Source organism: Culex quinquefasciatus, chromosome 3, assembly GCF_015732765.1.
Source record: "Culex quinquefasciatus strain JHB chromosome 3, VPISU_Cqui_1.0_pri_paternal, whole genome shotgun sequence".
Lineage (NCBI taxonomy): Eukaryota > Metazoa > Arthropoda > Insecta > Diptera > Culicidae > Culex > Culex quinquefasciatus.
This window is the reverse complement of record NC_051863.1, coordinates 6,740,098-6,761,367: the sequence shown is the minus strand read 5'-3', so window position 1 is coordinate 6,761,367 and position 21,270 is coordinate 6,740,098. Positions and strand designations below refer to the sequence as shown.

The 21,270-nt window shown below is 35.5% G+C and overlaps 1 protein-coding gene across 3 annotated transcripts in view; it reads left to right on the top strand.

The window, feature by feature from the left end:
• LOC6032202 (cationic amino acid transporter 2) overlaps window positions 1–21,270 on the top strand; it is a 62,992-nt gene that overhangs the window by 23,777 nt on the left and 17,945 nt on the right. For all 3 annotated transcript variants that reach the window (XM_038263408.1, XM_038263406.1, XM_038263407.1), the window contains exons 3-4: window positions 9,351–9,694; window positions 13,212–13,365. In XM_038263408.1, coding sequence (XP_038119336.1) covers window positions 9,569–9,694; window positions 13,212–13,365 — 280 coding nt within the window. In that variant the 5' untranslated portion in view covers window positions 9,351–9,568. The remainder of the gene's footprint in view (window positions 1–9,350; window positions 9,695–13,211; window positions 13,366–21,270) is intronic.

Genomic DNA, 21,270 nt, shown 5'->3' with positions numbered 1-21,270 from the left:
ATTTTTTACTCATCAACCACTCCTTCAAACCTACTAGCCGCAGTCATTCATGAAATTTGTGAAAAGCCTGCCAAGAACCGTGGCATAAAAAACTATCCCACTTAGCACTTTTTAAGTGTCCCCATCATGGCACCAGGAGCTCGAACTGTGTAAACACGTCGTTCTGTGAATAGCGAAAAGTGCTCTCGGCATCCTTTTGCCATTTTAGTTGCGTTACTTCTGTGTGTTTTTTTCAGCATGTTTTGGATTGTGAAGCAGAAGCGCATTTCTGTGTAGTGAACGTTGAAATTTTGAGAGTTATTTCATTTTTAGTAAAACACTTAATGTGTTTTTCCATGAAGCACTAAATTTCCAAAAACTGTAACTCTTTTCAAGGACACACCCATACACATGTGACACAACGAGTAGCTCTGGCTGCCGAACCGAGAGGGTAAAATCAACATTGGAAAATTGAGGAAAAAGGGTGGAAAAATCTGTTGCTGGCAGCCAGTTGACAAGTTCAACAAGCGAAGCCAACGCTCTCCGGTGACACAAACACACCAAACCGATGATGATGACGATGATGTGTGCCAGAGATAGCTATACGGAGGATCGAAAGTTAATGTTTTCTGGGCAAACGTTTGGAAAGGGCGTGTTTCTCAACAGTTTTGGTAAATTCCACTGCAAAATCTTCTTTCAATCATAAATTTAAATTTATAACCTATAAATCATAGTTGGGCACTTCAAACAAACGAGTGTCCTTTTCTATAGGAAAAAGTTCCAAAGAAAACTCACAATCAGCCTGATCCCATCTCCGTTTTACCTACATGTTGGACGCTCTTTGCTCCTTTCCGGGAGGCAATATTTATAGCTGACAGTTTAATTTAAATTTCGTCTTTATTTTCCGCATAGCGGCAACGTCGCCGCAGGTGTTTACTTTTCCGAGAGCGCGCGCGTTTTTGTTTGCTTGGAATGGAACAAAACTCCGGTCGCGGTCGTGGAAATTGCCATAAAACTTCTCTAATCTTCGGAACGGCGCGAACTTGTATTTTAGTACTTTACTTTAACCCGGTTATGAGGCTTATAAGGACAGCGATGGCGGAATCGATAACGAAATTATTTTTTTTGTAGTTTGATGTATTGAGCAAATAAAATTTGCGATTTGATCAAAATGTTTAAAACACCTTGAACACATTTAAAATTATTGATGGCAAAACTGAACTGTTTGCGTACAGACCCTCAGTCTTTTACATTGTTTCACAAGATTTGTACTATTTTTCTATATGCAAAAGATTATTTTAGGATCGGTTCCAGAAAACATCCTTTCTCAAGATCAGCCATGTAAAAATCTTTCCAAGAAGAGTTTCACGGAGCACTCATTGAAAGAGAGAGAGGAAAAACAAAGAGAACGAGTTTCTCTTCTACCTTTGTAGAGATCTGGAGTTTTTTTTTGTTTGAAAAGTCCAATAAACCAAATTTCCAGTTTTTGCTTTTTGGGTGGTTTTGAAATCGCATTGTGTCAGAGGTAATAAAAAACACCAAAAAAGCAAAAACGGAAAATTTGGTTTAGTGAACCTTTTTGAAAAACAAACTCCAGAGATGTCTTTGACATGAAACCAGAATGAAAGAATTTGAAATTTTCAGTAATCGCGAATGTTTGTAAACAAGTAGTAAACAATCAAATCAAGAAAAACAGCGAAAAAGGACCGTTTTGTTTGTTTTTTTTTTGTATTTTTGAAAAAAAGTTTCTAATAAAAAATCATCTTTTATTATTCGACCTTACACGCAAAAAAAATGTAAGGTAACAAAAAATCCATCTATGAGCTATGGGAAAAGTTATTCAAAAGCAATGCTAGCAGTGTTGCAAATTTTCGAGAAAAAAAATTGATTGATTGAGTGAAATTGGAGCAATTCTCTACCAAAACCGGATTTTTTTTTATGGATTTATTAGTTTTTGGCTCATACTTAGTAAAGGCCTTCCATACGACCAAAAAAGCCATTTTGTGTCATTGGTTCACCCATACAGGTCTCCGTACAATTTTGGCAGCTGTCTCCATACAAATTTAGTACGTAAATGTTCGAAAATCTGTAACTTTTGAAGGAACTTTCTGAGCAACTATTCAGAAAAAATAAGTAGACGGAAAAAAATCTTGCCGATTTTTTTATTATACTTTGTTTTAACATAAACTCAATTTCAAAAATTAGTATTATTTGATTATAAGTTTTAGAGGACGAAAACCCGCATTTTTTTAGCCATAGAGAAGTATTGTAAAAAAAATTTGCCGCTGAGCTATAATTTTTGAAAATTGTGGTTTGGTTGAGCGTTTTAGCAGAATGCATTACTGTGAATACAAAGAGACGAGTCTCTTTGTATTCACATTTCTGAAAAAAAAAATTGAAAAAAAAACGATTTCCTAAAAAAAATTTGACCTAATTTTTTTTATGTTAATTTGAATCTGCAATTGAAAAGTACTGTACAGAATTTTTGATAAAATTCCCGTTTTCAAGAAATATCCATCAAAAGTTTGATTTCAGATAACAATTTGCAGGTTTTCGATTACTAAAAATAGCGACCATGAGTGACCATTTCTATTTTTTTAAAAGATCAGAAAATTAGCTTTGAAACATTTAAGAGACATTTAAGATTGGACCTCTGGTTACTAAGATACAGCTGCAAAAAGAAAAAGAAACAGGAAAATAGAAGTTTTCTAAGTCTTACAAGAACAACCCTCTATTTTCTAATGCCAATTTTCGATCCTTTCGAAAACAATATCGTTTCTTTAGCATAACTTTTGAAGTAGACCAATTCTCTACGAAAACGGTATTTTTTCTTCAATTTTAATTTTTGTATTTTTTTATCCGGCTGAAACTTTTTTGGTGCCTTTGGTATGCCCAAAGAAGCCATTTTGCATAATTAGTTTGTCCATATAATTTTCCATACAAATTTGGCAGCTGTCCATACAAAAATGATATATGAAAATTCAAAAATCTGTATCTTTTGAAGGAATTTTTTGATCGATTTGGTGTCTTCGGCAAAGTTGTAGGTATCATAGATACGGACTACACTGGAAAAAATTATACGTGGTAAAAAAATGGTGATTTTTTATTTAACTTTTTGTCACTTAAACATGATTTGCAAAAAAACACTATTTTATTGTTTTTTGTCTTTTGATATGTTTTAGGGGACATCAAATGCAAACTTTTCAGAAATTTCCAAGTTGTGCAAAAAATATTTGACTGAGTTATAAATTTTTAAATCCATACAGATTTTTTCAAAATATCGAAATATTGGTCGCAAAAATTTTTCAACTTCATTTTTCGATGCAAAAACAAATTTTAAAACAAAAAGTTCTTTAGTGATATTTTGATAAACTGCATCGTTTTCAAGTTATAGCAATTTTTAGGTAACTTTTTTAAAAATAGTCGCAGTTTTTGTTTTTTTTAATTAGTGCACAGGTTTCCCACTTTTGAAAAAACTATTTTTGAAAAGCTGAGAAAATTCTCTATATTTTGCTTTTTTGAACTTTGTTGATACGACCTTTAGTTGCTGAGGTATTGCCATGCAACGGAAAAATGATGTTTTCTAAATCTCACCCAAACAACCCAACATTTTCTAACGTCGATGTCTCAGCAACTAATGGTCCGATTTACAATGGTTAAAAATGAAACCTTCGTGAAATTTTCCGATCTTTTCGAAGACAATATATTTAAAATTTTCAAATCAAGACTAACATTTCAAAAGGGTATAATATTGAATGTTTGGTGAGTGAGTGAAAAGTCCCTAAAACTATTGATGCAAATTTGGTCATATAAATATTACGCACTAAGTTTTATCCAAATAAAAAAAAATATAAAATTAAATTTCAATATCATTCTTCAGATAATTTAAGTTCGCTGTTGCATTTTCCATTGTTTATTAAAACAATGATTCCACAGCTTTACCATTAATTCTTATGTTCTCCTTATTAAAGCAACAAATTGATCCACGTCGTTGCGAATTGGTGAGTCAAAATCATCATTAGAGATTGAAACAACCCCGTTGAACGACTCTCGTGATTATTATTTCGAAACCTCTCTGTGTTTCCTTTGTGCCCTCGAGCTTCTCCGAATAAATGTCGTTTAAACGACCTTTTTCAGCAAACAACTGACCCCACAGAACCTGCTCTCCAGTGACTAAATTGTTGTGAACCGGCTCGAGGGGTGGCCTCGAGAAAAACTCATCGAGCAAATGAGAATGGAAATGGAAAAGCAATAACAAAACGCAAAAGCCTCTCGGTTGAGTCAGGATTTTCCGCGCAGAATTTAACCAGTTTATGTGGGGGTGGGTCTGGTCAACTAAAGTGCCCGTAACTAGTTCATTAACGTGGATAAGCAGCTGGTTAAGGTTGTAATGTGGGTGGTTTGTGTACTGCATTGGGACACTGGAAATGGCATGGGGGTTGTCCTGTGGAGCAATCTACTCGGCTAAACGATTTACAGCGACTGAAACGGACCCAATTAGTACGGTGGGAGCTGTTTCACCTTCGTAATTTTTCAGCTATTTCATAAATTAAAATTTGTAAAACATGAAATAAACAGTTTTGAATTAGTTAAATAATAATGTTTTTACAGTTAAATCAATTTCTATCTGAATACAACCACACAATTCATGTTTGGCAATGCGAGCAACAAGTCTTACTCAGGAGTGAATTGCGATGTTGAGAGAATCATATTTCAATTTTATAGCCTCAGCGGAACCATCAGGTTGGGAAACGTAATCCAGTAAAGCTCACAGTAATGTTTACACTCTGAATATAGGCCTTTATTGGCACTCAAACGAGCTGTTGCTTTCCGCAAATTTCGGTCTACCAGCAATAAATAAATCACTTGGTACAGGTGGTTATACAAACCAGACGTGATTATTTCAAATTCTCGCGGAAATCTCATTTCGGTCGGTCGAAATTTTGGAGCAACGAATCCATACCCAAAATGGGTCTCTTGAAAAGTTCGAACATCATTTTCATAAAATTTTAATTTTTAAGCTGTGAAGAAGAAATTCAGTTCCTCTTTGAAAGCAAGCTAGTTTTTCACGCTTGTTTTATGTATGCAAATATCACTTAAGTGACTATTAGCTTGCAACAGGGTTGCCAGATATTAAAATTTTTAGACTCGTTGGGAAGATCTTTCGATAATTTACCCAGGGTTGGGTTTTACGATGAATCCGGACGTAATTTCTTTACAGATTAGCGACATTCAGCTTCAAAAGGCGTAAACATAGCAATGAAGTGGTCATAACTTTGAGTTAGGGTTGCCAGTTTTTAAAAAAATTAAACACATTTGAAAGATATTTAATTTCAATTTTATTTATATTTTGACTATTGAACCATCGACCAACCATGGTTAGATCGATTCGTGCAACTTTTTGCAAAACAGGTCTCCCTCTAATTTTGGCAAATTCGGATTTTTGGCAAATATCGAGATGTGATTTTTTAACCTTAAAACTTTTCAAAATAAAATCAATATGTGATAACTGCTCTGTATCATCGCTTTTTAAGTTTAAATATTGCAGTAGAACATTGTTACACTCTTAAAATAACCCTGCAAAGTTAGAAAAAGCACGAAATTTTAAAATGAAAAAAAAAAAAAATGTTCTAAATGAAAAAATACCCTTATGTGATTCGAAAAGTATATTAAATTTTCCTTAAAATTAAAAGTTCCAAAAAAATTTACAGTCAAGTAACGGAAAGAGTTTTTAAAACATTTTCAGTTTTTTTTTATTAAGAATACGTTTTTTCGAAATTTTAAGTACAGTCATGCCCCGGTTTGGCACGCCTCGGTTTTGCACTGCCCCGGTTTTGATTCGTACAGCTGCCTCGGTTAAGCACGGCCCAGTGTTTAACTGAAGCACAGTGCTTATGGGATTTTGGCTATATGCGAGACACTGGCATTAAATGTATGAAAAATCATGCAAACATAACAAAATTATAGTGTTTTGGAATCGGGATGATGTCAGATATCCATTAAAATTATAATTTCATAAAAATTTTCACAAAAATACGTATTTTTCCTGTATTTTGAAAATGCAATGTTTCTCGAAAAAATACTCAAAATTTCAGTATTTACAATATGGGTATCAAATGATCAGGATTTTTTCATACATTTCGAACGTAATAACAACGTATTTTGAAAACACTCAACAATTTCACAAAACTACGTACTTTCGAAAAAATACTCAAAATTTTAGTTTTTACAATATGGGTATCAAACGATCAGGATTTTTCCATACATTTCGAATGTAATAAAAACATTTTTAGAAAATACTCAAAATTTTTACAATACAATGAATTTTAGAAAAAAATACTCAAAATTTCAGTTTTTACAATATGGGTATCAAACGATCGGGATTTTTTTTATACATTTCGAATTTAATAATAACGTTTTTTGAAAACACTCAAAATTTTCACAAAGCTACGTATTTTCGAAAAAATACTCAAAATTTCTGTTTTTACAATATGGGTATCAAACGATCGGGATTTTTTCAAACATTTCGAATGTAATAATAACTTTTTTTTAATTACTCATTTTTGCAAAACCACGTATTTTCGATGTTTCTCGAAAAAATACTCAAAATTTCAGTTTTTACAATATGGGTATCAAATGATCAGGATTTTTTCATACATTTCGAACGTAATAACAACGTATTTTGAAAACACTCAACATTTTCTCAAAACTACGTATTTTCGAAAAAATACTCAAAATTTTAGTTTTTACAATATGGGTATCAAACGATCACGATTTTTTCATACATTTTGGATGTAATAACAACATTTTTAGAAAATACTCAAAATTTTCACAATACAACGAATTTTAGAAAAAAATACTCAAAATTTCAGTTTTTACAATATGGGTACCAAACGATCGGAATTTTTTATACAATTCGAATGTAATAATAACATTTTTTGAAAACACTCAAAATTTTCACAAAACTACGAATTTTAGAAAAAAATACTCCAAATTTCTGTTTTTACAATATGGGTATCAAACGATCGGGATTTTTTCAAACATTTCGAATGTAATAATAACTTTTTTTTTGAAATACTCATTTTTTGCAAAACTACGTATTTTCGAAAAAATGCTCAAAATTTAAGTTTTTACAATACGGGTATCAAACGATTGGGAATTCTTCATGCATTTCGAATGTAATAACAACATTTTTCGAAAATACTCAAAATTTTCACAAAACTACGAATTTTCGAAAAAATACCCAAAATTTCTGTTTTTACAATATGGGTATTGTAAAAACTGAAATGTTGGGTATTTTTTTCGAAAATACGTAGTTTTGTGAAAATTTTGAGTATTTTGAAAAAAATGTTGTTATTACAATCAAAATGTATGAAAAACCCCTGATCATTTGATACCCATATAGCAATAACAATATATTTTTGGTTTCTGCATTTGCATTTTCAAAATACAGGAAAAATACGTATTTTTGTGAAAATTTTCATGAAATTATAATTTTAATGGATAGCTGACATCATCCCGATTCCAAATTACTATAATATTTTTATGTTTGCATGATTTTTCATACGATTATAGCCAATGTCTCCAATTTAGCCAGAATCCATAAGCTCTGTGCCTCGGTTATGCACTCCTCGGTTTTGCATCCCCCATATGCGGTGCTAAACCGAGGCATGTCTGTACGCCATCAAATCGGGCGTATACATAATAGTCCCTTTGACACCAAATTTCTATCTCATCACCGTTTCAGGCTGCAAATTATTGAAAAACACCTCTTTTTTCGCATGTTCAAAAATGTAAGGGGTCGTACCACCCCTCCGTCACGAGATATCAAAAAAACGGACCTCGGATTCGTGATCAGGGACAAAAGTTACCCCTTGGAACAAAGTTTCACGCAAATTGAAGAGGGGTCGGGGCAACTGCTGTGTGAGTTGGCGGAGAATTACCCATGGACAAACAAATTTTACGGAGATAAACATTTTTGATAATTTCACGATTAGAAAAAAATAAAATGAATTGAAAACACTAATTTGTCTCTTTAAAAATTTTATGATTAAATAATTTTTAAAATATTTTAAAATTTTCACAAAAAAATCATGTTTGATTTTTATTCAAATTGAATGGTCGGGCAACAGAATTTCTGTTAAAACTTAATTAAAATTATGAATTCGAGACTAAATTATGATAATGGCCTCAATTAAATATTTATGTTAGTCTTGCTCTTGTATCGACATGCATGACAAATCAACAAATACCACCAGCTGTCTAAATCCATTCCATTACAGCTGACATTTCTTCAAATCCTTTGAACAAATCGAATTGATCGCAAGAAAAAAGACAGAAACTCGCTTTTTCTAGTCCTCTCCGAAAACCACAACCAAACACAACCGACCCAGCCTAATTCGATTTTCGGTCCCATCCCAAGAAATGTCTCTCCTTTGAAGCACGTCGGCAACGTGCGATAAATTTAAATCAATAACAACACTAATCTAGCGCCCTCGTCAGCAGCAGCAGCAGCAGCAGTTTCTGCTGGGCGTATAATTGTAACGTCATTTGGACCAAATTTCATTCGGATAAATTTAGCCAATTTGTCAAAAGTCACGCGGGGAAATTCCCAACGTTAACTCAACTAAGATCTTCTGACGCTGGAAATGACGCGGACGTTAGACAGCTAGGCGAATTACAATTTGCACAAGCCGACAGGCTAATTGGCTTACTCGGGAAGATGACTGTGATGACGAATGCTAATTTTATCTGGAAGGGAGTAATCCTGTTAAATGGAATAACTAACTTTGAAATGAATGCGAGGTAAATATTTGTTAGTAATTGCCTAATGAAGAAGCTACGAATAGGTTATTAGGAATTGAACGCCCATTTTTTTTTTGATAATTATTGCATTTGATGTCGTTTAGCTCCTTGCGCTGTAAATAAAATTAATTTCAATTTGCTCCAATAGCCATCATTCTAGGACTGGGAATGGCAAAAGAAAACGTCCGTTTACGGACGAGCTATGAGATTGTAAAGTGGCTTGTGCACAACTCGATGTCACACGTCGGATATTGGACATAATTGCCCGGATGTGGTGGAAGGATCTTGTTTTCCATGGATTAATTGGCACTTACATGCCACTGTTGTACGGTTGCAGGTGAATTGACAGGTTGTGTTACTTTGTCTTGTAGACATTCATTTTATGGATTATTTTCATGTACTAAAGATGATTTACGGAGATGAAATTCGAAATTTAATCAATTCCGGTTCGTCAAGTACCATGCGTCTCCTTGCAAATATTCAATGATACCTTGTTCCATGGAGACGCACGATTCTTCAATAAAGATGAAGACTAATCTCTCTTTATATTCTCTTATCATCCCCAGAACGCTTCCAAACCCAGCGTAGCAGCCCCACCCCCGGACACGTGCCACATGGACCACTTACGGACAATCTAAGACTCTCCTAGGCGGGTGTCGTCGTCGTCGTCCCACCAAACCACGCACCAGCACACAAACACCGTCGTTCCAGGAAGGACACATCCGACGACGGCGGCTCCAAGAAACGTTCGCGCGGTCGTCCCCCCGTCCCCGTCCGGGCAACGATGAAGTTTTCAATTCCGCTTCCTGGCGGTGGCACCGGACTGACACTGTTCTCGAAGCTCGTTCGCACCAAGGACCTGCGGAAGCTGCAGGGCGAAGATCCCAAGAGTACAAAGCCAAAGCTAACGGTAGGTTGTTGGCTTTTGTTTAAATTTCGATCTAATGTTACGTTCGATAGCTCACCTTTAATAAAATAATTGTTTCAACAGTATTAGTGTCACAGACAAACCGACATAAACTTATTTTCAAAACCATCAATCAAAATTTTAACGGTTATATTGAATATTCAGAAACTCTCCACATCACGTTTCAACTCACCGCTGCTTATTTACACTCTTTTGACAGTTTCTTAAATTAGTTACGACTGTCTGCCTGTCTGTGGTGTGTGATTTACGGAATTTATTCCTTTATTGAGCATCAAACGAATGCGAATTGGGATGGGATCGTTCTCTAGCTATTCGCAAAACAAAGTTTGACAATATTTCGATGCCTCTGTGCTCTCTTGTAGGGTAGGGTAGTCATCAATGAGACACTTTTGGTTTTCAACCAAAATATTAGATCGATCCGACATCTACAGCTAGAGTTATTCAACTGTATCATTGTAGACGCACTTGGCAGGGACAATGAGACAGCTGGGGAAGAATGAGACACTCTATGAAAATAATACTTTTTTAGTAAAACATCATGTTTTTGTATTGTTCCTTAGCAGGTGACTGGCCTTGAACATTTTAGAGCAATTTTGCCAACATGAAAGTTTAATTAACAAAAGTTATACAACTTTGTATTTTTGGTTAAATGATGTTAAAACTCTATAAATATGCCAAAAATCACTTTCAATTCATGTTTTGAAAGATTTGTTCCCCGTGTCTCATTGATGACTACTCTACCCTACTAAGCTTGCTGGTGTTCCTATCTAGTTAGCATAATAGAGCACAGAGGCATCGATTTGTTATTATTTGTTTTTTTGTTTAAATTCCATAAAACTATGTCCATATATTAAAAATATTCGAAAATTTGAACCTTTTTCTTCGACAAAGTTATGATCAAGACATCTTAAAAAACTTTGAAAAGTTACTTTTTTATTTCACTATATTTTTTTACAACATAAATTCCCAAAACACAGATTGGAGGTAATGGTGGACTAAGCATAATAATATCGTTAATTTTTTAAACTACATAAGTGTACATACTTTAATCTACAACACCTTACACACCTTAAAAACGACTTAAGATTTTGTTTATTTGTTTTATAGCCAAAAAATTACATAATTTTCGCGTTTTTGGAGATATTGAACATTTGATTATATTTTTTTAAATTTTTTTTCAAGATCCAAAATCTTAGTTGCAATTTCAATTCAGTTCAGATAATGTGTGGTACATTTTAAAGTAAAATAAAAGTCAAATGAAAGTATTTATTTTAAGAATATATTAAATTTTTCTACACTTTAGCAGTACCTACTTCTTTATTTATGAAATATTTTCAAATATGACCAAAGGATGTCTTAATTATGTTTTTAAAATGTCTTACAATATTCTTTAATGATTTTTTGTTCATTTGATAAGAATATTGCAAAATTTATTGTAAGTTTTAGTTTCCCCTTCCCTTCAAAATTTCCCAAAAAAATAAATAAATGAAGGGTCAAAAAATATAATTAATAACTAAAACTGATTTTTTTTATAGAAAAATATTAAAATCGACTGTAAAATAATCAGATTAAATTTTATAAAACTTGTTTATTGATTTTGAATCAAAATAACATTTTCTACAAACATTGAATTTTGAGGCAAGAAATCGGAGCGTTTGATACGTTATGCCCACGCATTTTTCCTCCCCTGAAGATTCTGTGAAATGTGATCTGTTTTCAGAATTCTCTCTGTGGTAAACATAACCCAGTGGGGCTGGCAGCTTTAATTTATGGTAATACATTTTCGGGTGCTTTGGGAGCAATTCTCTTTCTGAACCAAAACCAGGAATGGATTTTATTTGTATTTTTTTATGTGGCTCAAACTTTGTGGGGCCTTCCATATGACCAAAAAAGCCATTTTGTGTCATATTGGTTCACCCATACATTCAAGATTACAGCCTTTTGAAATGCTAGTCACGATTAAAAAAATTTAAAAATATTGTTTTCGAAAATATCGGAAAATTTCAGAAACAAACAGATGCTTGATTGGGATAGACTTAGCAAAATTCAATTTTCCTTATTCTATTTCTGTAAGCCGTTGTATCTTATTGACCAAAGGTCCTATCTTCAATGTCTCTTAGCTAATTTTATAGTTAATTTTCTGAACTTAAAAAAATAGAAATGGTCACTCATGTTCACTATTTTCAAAAATCGAAAAACTGCAAATATTTCACTGAAACCAAATTTTCGGTGGCTATATCTTGAAAACGAGGCTTTATCAAAAAATCTACTTTTCGATTGCAAGTTAAATTTAACGTAAAAATCAGGTCACTATTTTTCAAGATATCATAACTCAGTTGCACAATTTTTGACACAATACCATAGTTGCGGGTTTTGGTCTCCTGAAACATATAAAAAAAATCTCAAAAATCAAAAAATAATAATTTTGGGGATCTGAAAATGATTGCAAAGTTCCTTCAAAGTTTAATACAGATTTTGGAATATTTACGTACCATTTGTATTGTGGACAGCTGCCAAAATTGAAAACGGACTTAATTGATGCCGGTCAGTTAGAACCTCGGTTTGAACTTTCAACCAAGACTTTTCTTATGTGAAAAATTCAGAGGAATCGATTGAAGATGGTGAGAATCCGCGGATATTTGCGTAAGGCCCGTTTAAGGTCGATTTACCCTATTTTTGCTGTTTTTATAAGTTTAAAATATGTTGCTTAAATGTTCAATGCGGTGAAATAACTTTTTCTTCTCCATCGAAATGATTTTCAGATACATTTTGCGAGTTTTTCCTATCACCAATGGATTCCTCGAAATTTTTCACGTCAGAAAGAGCTTTGTCCAAATATTGAACATTTCAGCAACATTTTTAAAACTAAAATTAACAGCAAAAAATAAAGGTAAATCGACCTTTTCCGCGGGTTCTAACTAACACCAATTGATTCCTCGAAAATTTTCACTTAAGAAAATGTTATGTAAAAATATTGAACATTTCAGCAACATATTAAAAACTAATAAAAGCAGCAAAAAATAGGGTAAATCGATTTTAAACGGGCTTACGCAAATTTCCGCGGAATCTCACCATCACCAATCGATTCCTCGGAATTTTCCACATAAGAAAAGTCTTAGTTGAAAGTTCTAATTGACCGGCATCGATTAAGTCCGTTTTTTGCCTCGATTTTTCCCACTGTGCAATGACACAAAATGGCTTCTTTGCGTTTTGTGATACTTCTAGTTCCAAATTTCGTTTTTTGCTACCTGTATTTTTTTTCAGGAGCAAGATATCAAAATGAGTGCATTTGATTGAGTTTTGCTTTTATTTTTTTTCATTCAAAGAAAAATTTATCTGTATCCAAACAACATTTTTAAACTTGTTTTTTTTTTAAGATTTGCCATCAAGCCAAAAATTTGAGCACCATTCCAAACCGTCGCACGTGTTGATTAATTTCCGAACCTCATTCCCGCGGGATAATCTGGACTTTTCTTTTTTTGTTTCCTCTCATTTGCAGAAATGTCTCACCACACTCGACCTAACCTCACTCGGAGTGGGATCGTGCTGTGGCACCGGTATGTATCTAGTCGCTGGTATGGTAGCGCGAAACATAGCTGGCCCCGGTGTAGTGCTTAGTTTTATCATAGCGGCAATAGCTAGTATATTTTCAGGTAAAGATAAAATTTTATCTTCTTTTTCTACACTTAAAATTGTGCTAATTGTGTGTTTCGCTGTCGTTGTCGTTGTGTGTCGAGAGTGTGGGTGTCCTGAGAGTGTTTGTGTGTATCTATGTCGCACCTACAGTACAAATGTACACATTGGCTAGATGCAATTAACAACTGCTAAATAAATTAAGTTCTAATTTGTAGATTGGAGATAGTCATACTGTGCAAACGTTGTTATGCATTTCATTTTGTTTATAAAGTGGAAAATTTATTATTTACAACTGTCATCAAGACTGTCTGAATGTCTTATAAAGTTTTCTCACATGCATGATCAAAATATGTTTCCCAACCATTTATGGCACAAACAGCACAGCTCATGATTGCTCTTAAGACTTTTGCTCACACCTTACAAAAATGAACAAACACCAGACGGTGTGAATTGTTCCCCAGACTGTCGTTTGTGGAGTCGTCCCCGGTGGTTTTCTCCCTTTTCTTGCTGTCACAGCTTGACCTTCAAGACAAACAAGCGCCAGCGAAGGTTAGGGTGGTGAAAAGTTTTCCAAAGGTGGATTTTTTTTTATTTCTCTGTGTTTAACAATCAACGCTGAAAATTAGTCTTGTATTGAACGCTAAAATTACATATATATTTTATACCTTAATAGCATAATAAATCAAATTATTCATTACCTTGATTTGTCATTTGTTTATTTATTGATTACGATTTAATGAAAAAGTTTCTTGACAGAAGGTATCTAATATGGCAGCTAGTTCCAAGGAGAAAATAGTTGGTCTATTACAATGTGTTGACTCGTCGTGTTTGTGCTACGAATTATTTGAACGAATCCTAGTGACTATCGATAGATACTGAAAAACTACCACAAGATTCCTTCGAAATCATTTTTTTTAATTTAATTTTTCATCGGGACTGGCAACACCAGCCAGCAACAGTCAACTGTTCGGAGCTCCTCAAACTCTTCGATTTTTTCGCCGTAATTAACAGTGTTTACCCGCGAGTTTGCTGCTCCTTGGCATGGCCGGGGCCGTGGCAGTTCGAGTGCGGCCTCGAAAAACCCGCGAAGTTCATCTACCGGCAGAGTGCAGAAAGGTAAACATACCAACGCCGCATCGACCGCCATCGCGCACGGGAGCGTGCCCGGTGACGTCACCGATCCTTCTTTTTTACACGTGTCATACCGTCCACGTGAGTCCCCAGTACGGACGAGACAATCGACCCGGGCATCCGGAAGTACTTCCGGCCAGCAGCAGCAGCAGCAGTCCACCAGCACTACGACAACAACCACTTTCAACGTTCCCACCAGCAACGAATTTGAGATGCTGAGTGGAGAAGAAAACAACACCGCCAGTGACAGCAGCAGTGCTGGCGACGACGATGACGATGATGAACTTGCGCGCAAGCAAGGAAAGCAGAAAAAGTGTAACTCTCCGAAGGAACGACGACCACCTCCAATTTTTGTTTTGGATACGTTGGCGGACGATGTTGACGAGTTGCTTGAGGGACTCCAATATTGTCTTAAAATTAGTAAAACTTCGGTGCAAGTGATTACGCATAAAAACAGAATTTCGACTTGGTAGTGAAGAAGTTGAAGTTGCGAAACTTCAAATTCTTCACATTTGACCCAGCAGAGAAGGTCCCAGTGAAGATCGTCCTTCAGGGATATCCGGACCGCCCGATCTCCGACCTGGAAGAACACCTGTCGGGCGTCAAGGTTAAGCCTTGAGAGGTTAAGGTGCTCTCGAAATCGACAACGGTGACAGGTACGTACACATTGTACCTCCTGTACTTCGATCGTGGGTCGGTCAAAATCCAGGACCTACGGCAGATCAAAGCACTGGACGGCTTCTTCGTGACGTGGCGATTCTACACGAAGAATCCGACCGACGCAGCGCAATGCCACCGCTGTCAAAAATTCGGACACGGTTCAAGAAACTGTAATCTTCCGCCCCGGTGCGTTAAGTGCGGTGAGACCCACTTCACCGAAAGGTGCAATCTTCCGCGGAAAGACCAGCTGGGGGAAAACGCCCAGCAGCACAAAGCGCGCGTCAAGTGCGCGAACTGTGGTGGAAACCACACGGCGAATTTCCGTGGCTGTGCCGCACGGAAAAAGTACCTCGAGGAGCAGGACAAGAAGAAGAAAGCGCCATCGTCCCGCCAACCTCCAAAGACTTCGAGCACGAACGCTGCAGCAGCTGGCGGCGGAGCGGTTCCATCGACCAACCCAGCGTTCCCTCCCGGTTGGGGAGGTTCGTACGCTAGAGTAGCCGCTTCTGGGAGCGGTACTTCACCGGGACAAGCAGACGTTACCGGAGATGATCTCTTCACGCTTCCCGAGTTTTTCGCTCTTGCTGGAGAGATGCTCACGCGCTTTCGTGCCTGCCGGAACAAGGCAGAACAATTCCAAGCTCTGAGTGAGCTTATGATGAAGTATATCTACAACGGATAAGCTGCCTTGTGCAGCGAAGTTTTTCGACGTCAAAAGACAAAACAAACTGTGATCTAGTTTTAAGCTTTTCTATCTCTATCCTTTTCCTTAGCAAATTTAGAAGGTTTTTTTTTTAAAATAATTTTTTCCTTCTGTTGGCAAATCCATTGTTAGAATATCCAATTACATCAAAATGAACTATAGTATAAATCATAGTTGAAAGGTACTCCAAAACTCTATTAGGTTATAAGAATTACGAAATTGTGAATTGATTATTTACTAATAAAAACTAATTGAATTGAAAATTAATTTAATTTATAGATGAAGTCCAATCACACACAGTTTGAAATCAAATTATTTCAAAAAATTTTAGGCGACTTTAAAATATTTAAATTATTGCAACAAAATATTAAAATAAGAAACTTCAGTACATAGGATTTTGAATTATTGGACAATAAAAATTGAAAAAAAAAAAAATAATAAGTTTGGAAAAGCCATTCCCCTGTAACTTAGGGTAAATGTTCCAATTCTAGTTCCTAGCCGGTATACAATTGTTTAAAATGATGAAAAAAGTGACAGGAAAATATGACCCCAAAACAGTTAAAAGGCAACAGTTGGAGTATGTGAATTGAGTTTAGTACAGGGTGGCCACTCAAATCACATTTTCGAATTATCGACTTTTCCGATAGTTCCATAATATAAATATTGACATTTCTTACCGTAAATAATTGCATATCATTAAAAACAGCTTTAGAGAAGTTTATTTCTAACATCACAATTTTTCTTTAGGCTGGTACAAATATTTTTAAAAGTTTTTGTCACCCCCCCCCCCCCTTCAAAATTGGCTCGAAAAATCAGGGGGCAAAAAAATATTTTTATAATAAACTTCAAAATTTTAATTAAAATTCAAGTGCAACCAGCTGAAATCAAATTAAAATACATTCTCCTGCGTTTAAAATCATTTTTAACATGTTTGGGTTTATTAAAAAATCTTAAGATTTTTTGAAAATTTTCGATGCAAAATCTTTTTTTTTCGATACAATTTTTGTTTTTGTCAGATCTTAAATTTTTTGAAAACTAATAATTGCAAAACAACTGAACTAGTGTAAAATGCATTTTAAAACACTTTTTTCATTTAAATGTGAAGAGAATGGCTTGTTATTAAAATTTTTATATTTTTTTATTTTTTTGCCCCCCCCCCCCCTTGACATCGGCCAGGGCCGAGGGACAAAAACTTTTTTAAATATTTGCATCGGCCTTAAATGCGTTTGACACTTTTGATATAAATCAAAAATGACCCTCAATATTTAAAATAGAATCTCTATAGAATTTCTTAGCCGGGACCGTGGTGTAGGGGTAAGCGTGGTTGCCTCTCACCCAGTCAGCCTGGGTTTGATCCCAGAAGGTCCCGGTGGCAAATTTTGAGACGAGATTTGTCTGATGACGCCTTCCGTCGGACAGGGAAGTAAATGTTGGCCCCGGTGTAACCTAGAGGTTAGGTCGTTAGCTCAGTCCAGGTGAAGGAGTCGTCTCCCTGGGTCCTGCCTCGGTGGAATCGCTGCTAGGTAGTTAGACTCACAATCCAAAGGTCGTCAGTTCGAATCCCGGGGTGGATGGAAGCTTCAAGTGTAAAAAGAGGACAGCAATTGCCTTAACAATCAAGCGTTCGGACACCTAGTTTCGAGTAGGAATCTCGTAATCGAGAACGCCAAGGCAATGCTGTAGAGCAGGCATGCCCAACGTACGGCCCGCGGGTCGGATCCGGCCCGTAAAACCATTTCATCCAGCCCGCTACGACTTTTCAAAATAGTTCTATGACCGGACCTTTAGACTGTTCATGAAATATTAAATATATAAATTGATTGTCTGAATTGAAAAAAATAGCTTTAGATCAAATTTCAACACATTAAAACAACATTCTTCATGTTCGAATCAAATTCTTATAATTTATATATTGATATTTTCAAACTGGAAACTGGTGAAAACAAAACTATCTATTTCGTAAAATTGTTAAATTTATAAACAAACATGGAATTTTGTCTAAAAATGTACAAAAAGACACTAAATTAAATTTCCTTTTCTTTTAACCATGTTTTCGTCAAATAGATTTTTTTCTGTTTTATATATTTTTTAGATAAGGCTGGTACAAATATTTTTAAAAGTTTTTGTCACCCCCCCCCCCTTCTAAATTGGCCCGAAAAATCAGGGGGCAAAAAAAATATTTTTGCAATAAACTTCAAAATTTCAATGAAAATTGAAGTGCAACCAGCTGAAATCAAATTAAAATACATTCTTCTGCGTTTAAAATCAATTTTAGCATGTTTGGGTTTATTAAAAAATCTTAAGATTTTTTGAAAATTTTCGATGCAAAATTTTTTTTTTTCGATACAATTTTTGTTTTTGTTAGATCTTAGATTTTTTGAAAACTAATGATTGCAAAACAACTGGACTAGTGTAAAATGCATTTTAAAACACTTTTTTCATTTAAATGTGAAGACTATGGCTTGTTATTTAAATTTTTATATTTTTTTTTATTTTTTGCCCCCTTGACCTCGGCCAGGGCCGAGGGACAAAAACTTTTTTAAATATTTGCATCGGCCTAAATAAGTAAGCAAAAACTAACGTATTTTTACAGAACAACTTTTCAGTTTGAAAAAAGCTTAAAAAAGCAAATTATTCATGAGCATGAGCATGAGCATGAGAGATCACCCATGGTTGCCCCTCCGTTGCTAAACAGAACCGTAATATCCTTTCAGCACTACTGATTATAGGCTTCGACGATCTAGTGGTGTTTCCCTTATCAACAGCATGTATGAATGCGCTGAAAAGATAAAACACCATGATTGCTAAAGCTAGATCAGTTGCGAATAGGTAACAGTCATTGGCCACCAACGGCGCCCGCCATGTCAGTTTGTAGACCTCGATTTTAAGGGACGGGAATGTTAGTTAGCGCAGGTTGCTACTAGGGCAGCTGATTTACTCTGTGCTTACACCCCACGAGCGCCAGGAACCTGAAAACTTGTTAGTAGGATAGGGTGTTTGGTCAGGATTCATCATAGAAGATGATGATGCGACCCAAAATCATAGTGTTTGTTGAACGGTATTTTGTATTATTCTCAAGGCAAGCAATCGGAGGCTGCGGATGAGACATTTCCCGTTTATCTGTTGTTAAATTTTAAATGAAATGGTCTAGTCTTAGACAGCCGGAATTACAAAATCATTTGTAATTAAAACTGAAGGGTTAAACAGTGTAATTTTTAACTTGAAATGATTTCACGAGTTTTGAATGATTGATGTTTAGTGAGGTACTGATTAACTTTGCGAACGACGAGTTACGATGTATCGAGATGAAATGGTATGATAGGGTTTTGTTGTTGTTGCACATCGACAACGGACGCGAAAAATTTACCGACCCGACGAAAAGGCATCGCAAGTCGAACTGACTGTCATCGGGACAGTCAAAGCCAGCCGCACCTTCACACGCACACACGCACGCGAAAAAAAACGAAAAACACACTGCGACGGACGCGAAAAATTTTGCGACCCAACGAAAAGGCATCGCAAATCGAACTGGCTAACTGTCATCGGGACAGCCAAAGCCAGCCGCACCTTCACACGCACACACGCACGCGAAAAAACGAAAAACACACTGCGACGGACGCGAAAAATTTTGCGACCCAACGAAAAGGCATCGCAAATCGAACTGGCTAACTGTCATCGGGACAGTCAAAGCCAGCCGCACCTTCACACGCACACACGCACGCGAAAAAAAACGAAAAACACACTGCGACGGACGAAAAATTTTGCGACCCAACGAAAAGGCATCGCAAATCGAACTGGCTAACTGTCATCGGGACAGCCAAAGCCAGCCGCACCTTCACACGCACACACGCACGCGAAAAAAAAAACGAAAAACACACTGCGAAGGACGCGAAAAATTTTGCGACCCAACGAAAAGGCATCGCAAATCGAACTCAGCTTAAAAAAGCAAATTATTCAAACTGAAAATAGATCGCTGCAAATATTTCAAAAAATATTAAAAAATGTGTCAAAATGAGCCATTAAATCAGGGAGCAAGAATATATTTTTCATAATCTTTGAATTTCGAAGAATAACAAATTTAAAAAGTTTAATATATATTTTTTACACTTTTTAAATTTGGTGGGTGTTTAAAATCACTTTAAAATATTTTTAAAATATTTTAATAAAGGTGTACAACAACGTAAATATTGATTTTTTTAGTTAAGGATATTCGAATCCTAGTTTCGTTTGAATAAATTTTATTACGTCTCATTGATTTTTTTTTTCATATTGTAGTGTTGAAGAAATCAAACTTAAAAAATTGCAACGACTATTAAAATTTGAATGATTTTTACATAAAAAAATATATCCAGGTATTTCATTGCAATCGTCAAAAACAATAACCATACAATTTTAAACAAACAATAATTATAATAAATCGAAATATATGAATCTTATTAACAACACTAGTTCTTTTATTTTTACTTTAAAAGAACCCAATCATAAAAAATGTGTTTACTTTTTCAACTTTGTTTTAAATATTAGTTCCGGCCCGCCACTGTTTCAGAACAATCAAATCAAGCCAAAAGGTTGGTCACCCCTGCTGTAGAGCGAATACTTATATTTGATTTTGAAAATAGAATTTCATAAAATCAATAAAAGGAAGCATTTATGATACTGATTTAGAAAGAAAACATTAGCAATACCTTTTTAAATTATTTCAATAGCTTTACAAAATAAAAAATGTTGTATCCCATTCGCACGGGCAAGTTATAGCGGGCTATAAACGTTTTTAAAACTTCAACTGTATGAGTTATAGTTATAACCAAGGGTCCTGATTTTCGGTTCAATGAACAGAAACCACTCACTCATCGCCTATCCATTCGTCGCCAATTCTAATCCGCTAACATTCATGAGCGAATGATACTAACAAGCAGCCAGCGAGTGGCTCGAACTGTTCACTCAGCGAACAAATACATCGTGAATTTTTTTGCCTACTCCATCGCTCGACGACACTCACACACTACCATGCTCAGCGAAGAGCCATTCTCACAAAACGCCAGCGCGGCAGTCTTTTTGTTTTCCCGCCCTCAGTTTGCCATCAATTTGAATTTTTCTTGGTGGAAGTTTCTTTGAATGATGTCTATAATGTTAAGAAATCAAAATAAATGCACAATTTAATTGATAACATTGATTTTAGGCAACCCAAATCAATGAGTATAACGCAGCGCATTAGAGAAATATTGTTTTCAGTTCAGAGTGATCGGCGACGTTCGGCCTGCCTGAGCCGTTCGGAGACTGAGCCGATCAGAGAGAGAAGGAGAGTAAAAAAGAGAGAGTAGAAAAGAGAGAGTTGACAAACAGTAGGAATTCATAAGGGCAGTATCGCGTCGCCTGCTATTTGTGCTCGCGAATGGAGTGGTTGATTTTGAGCAATCAGGACCCTTGG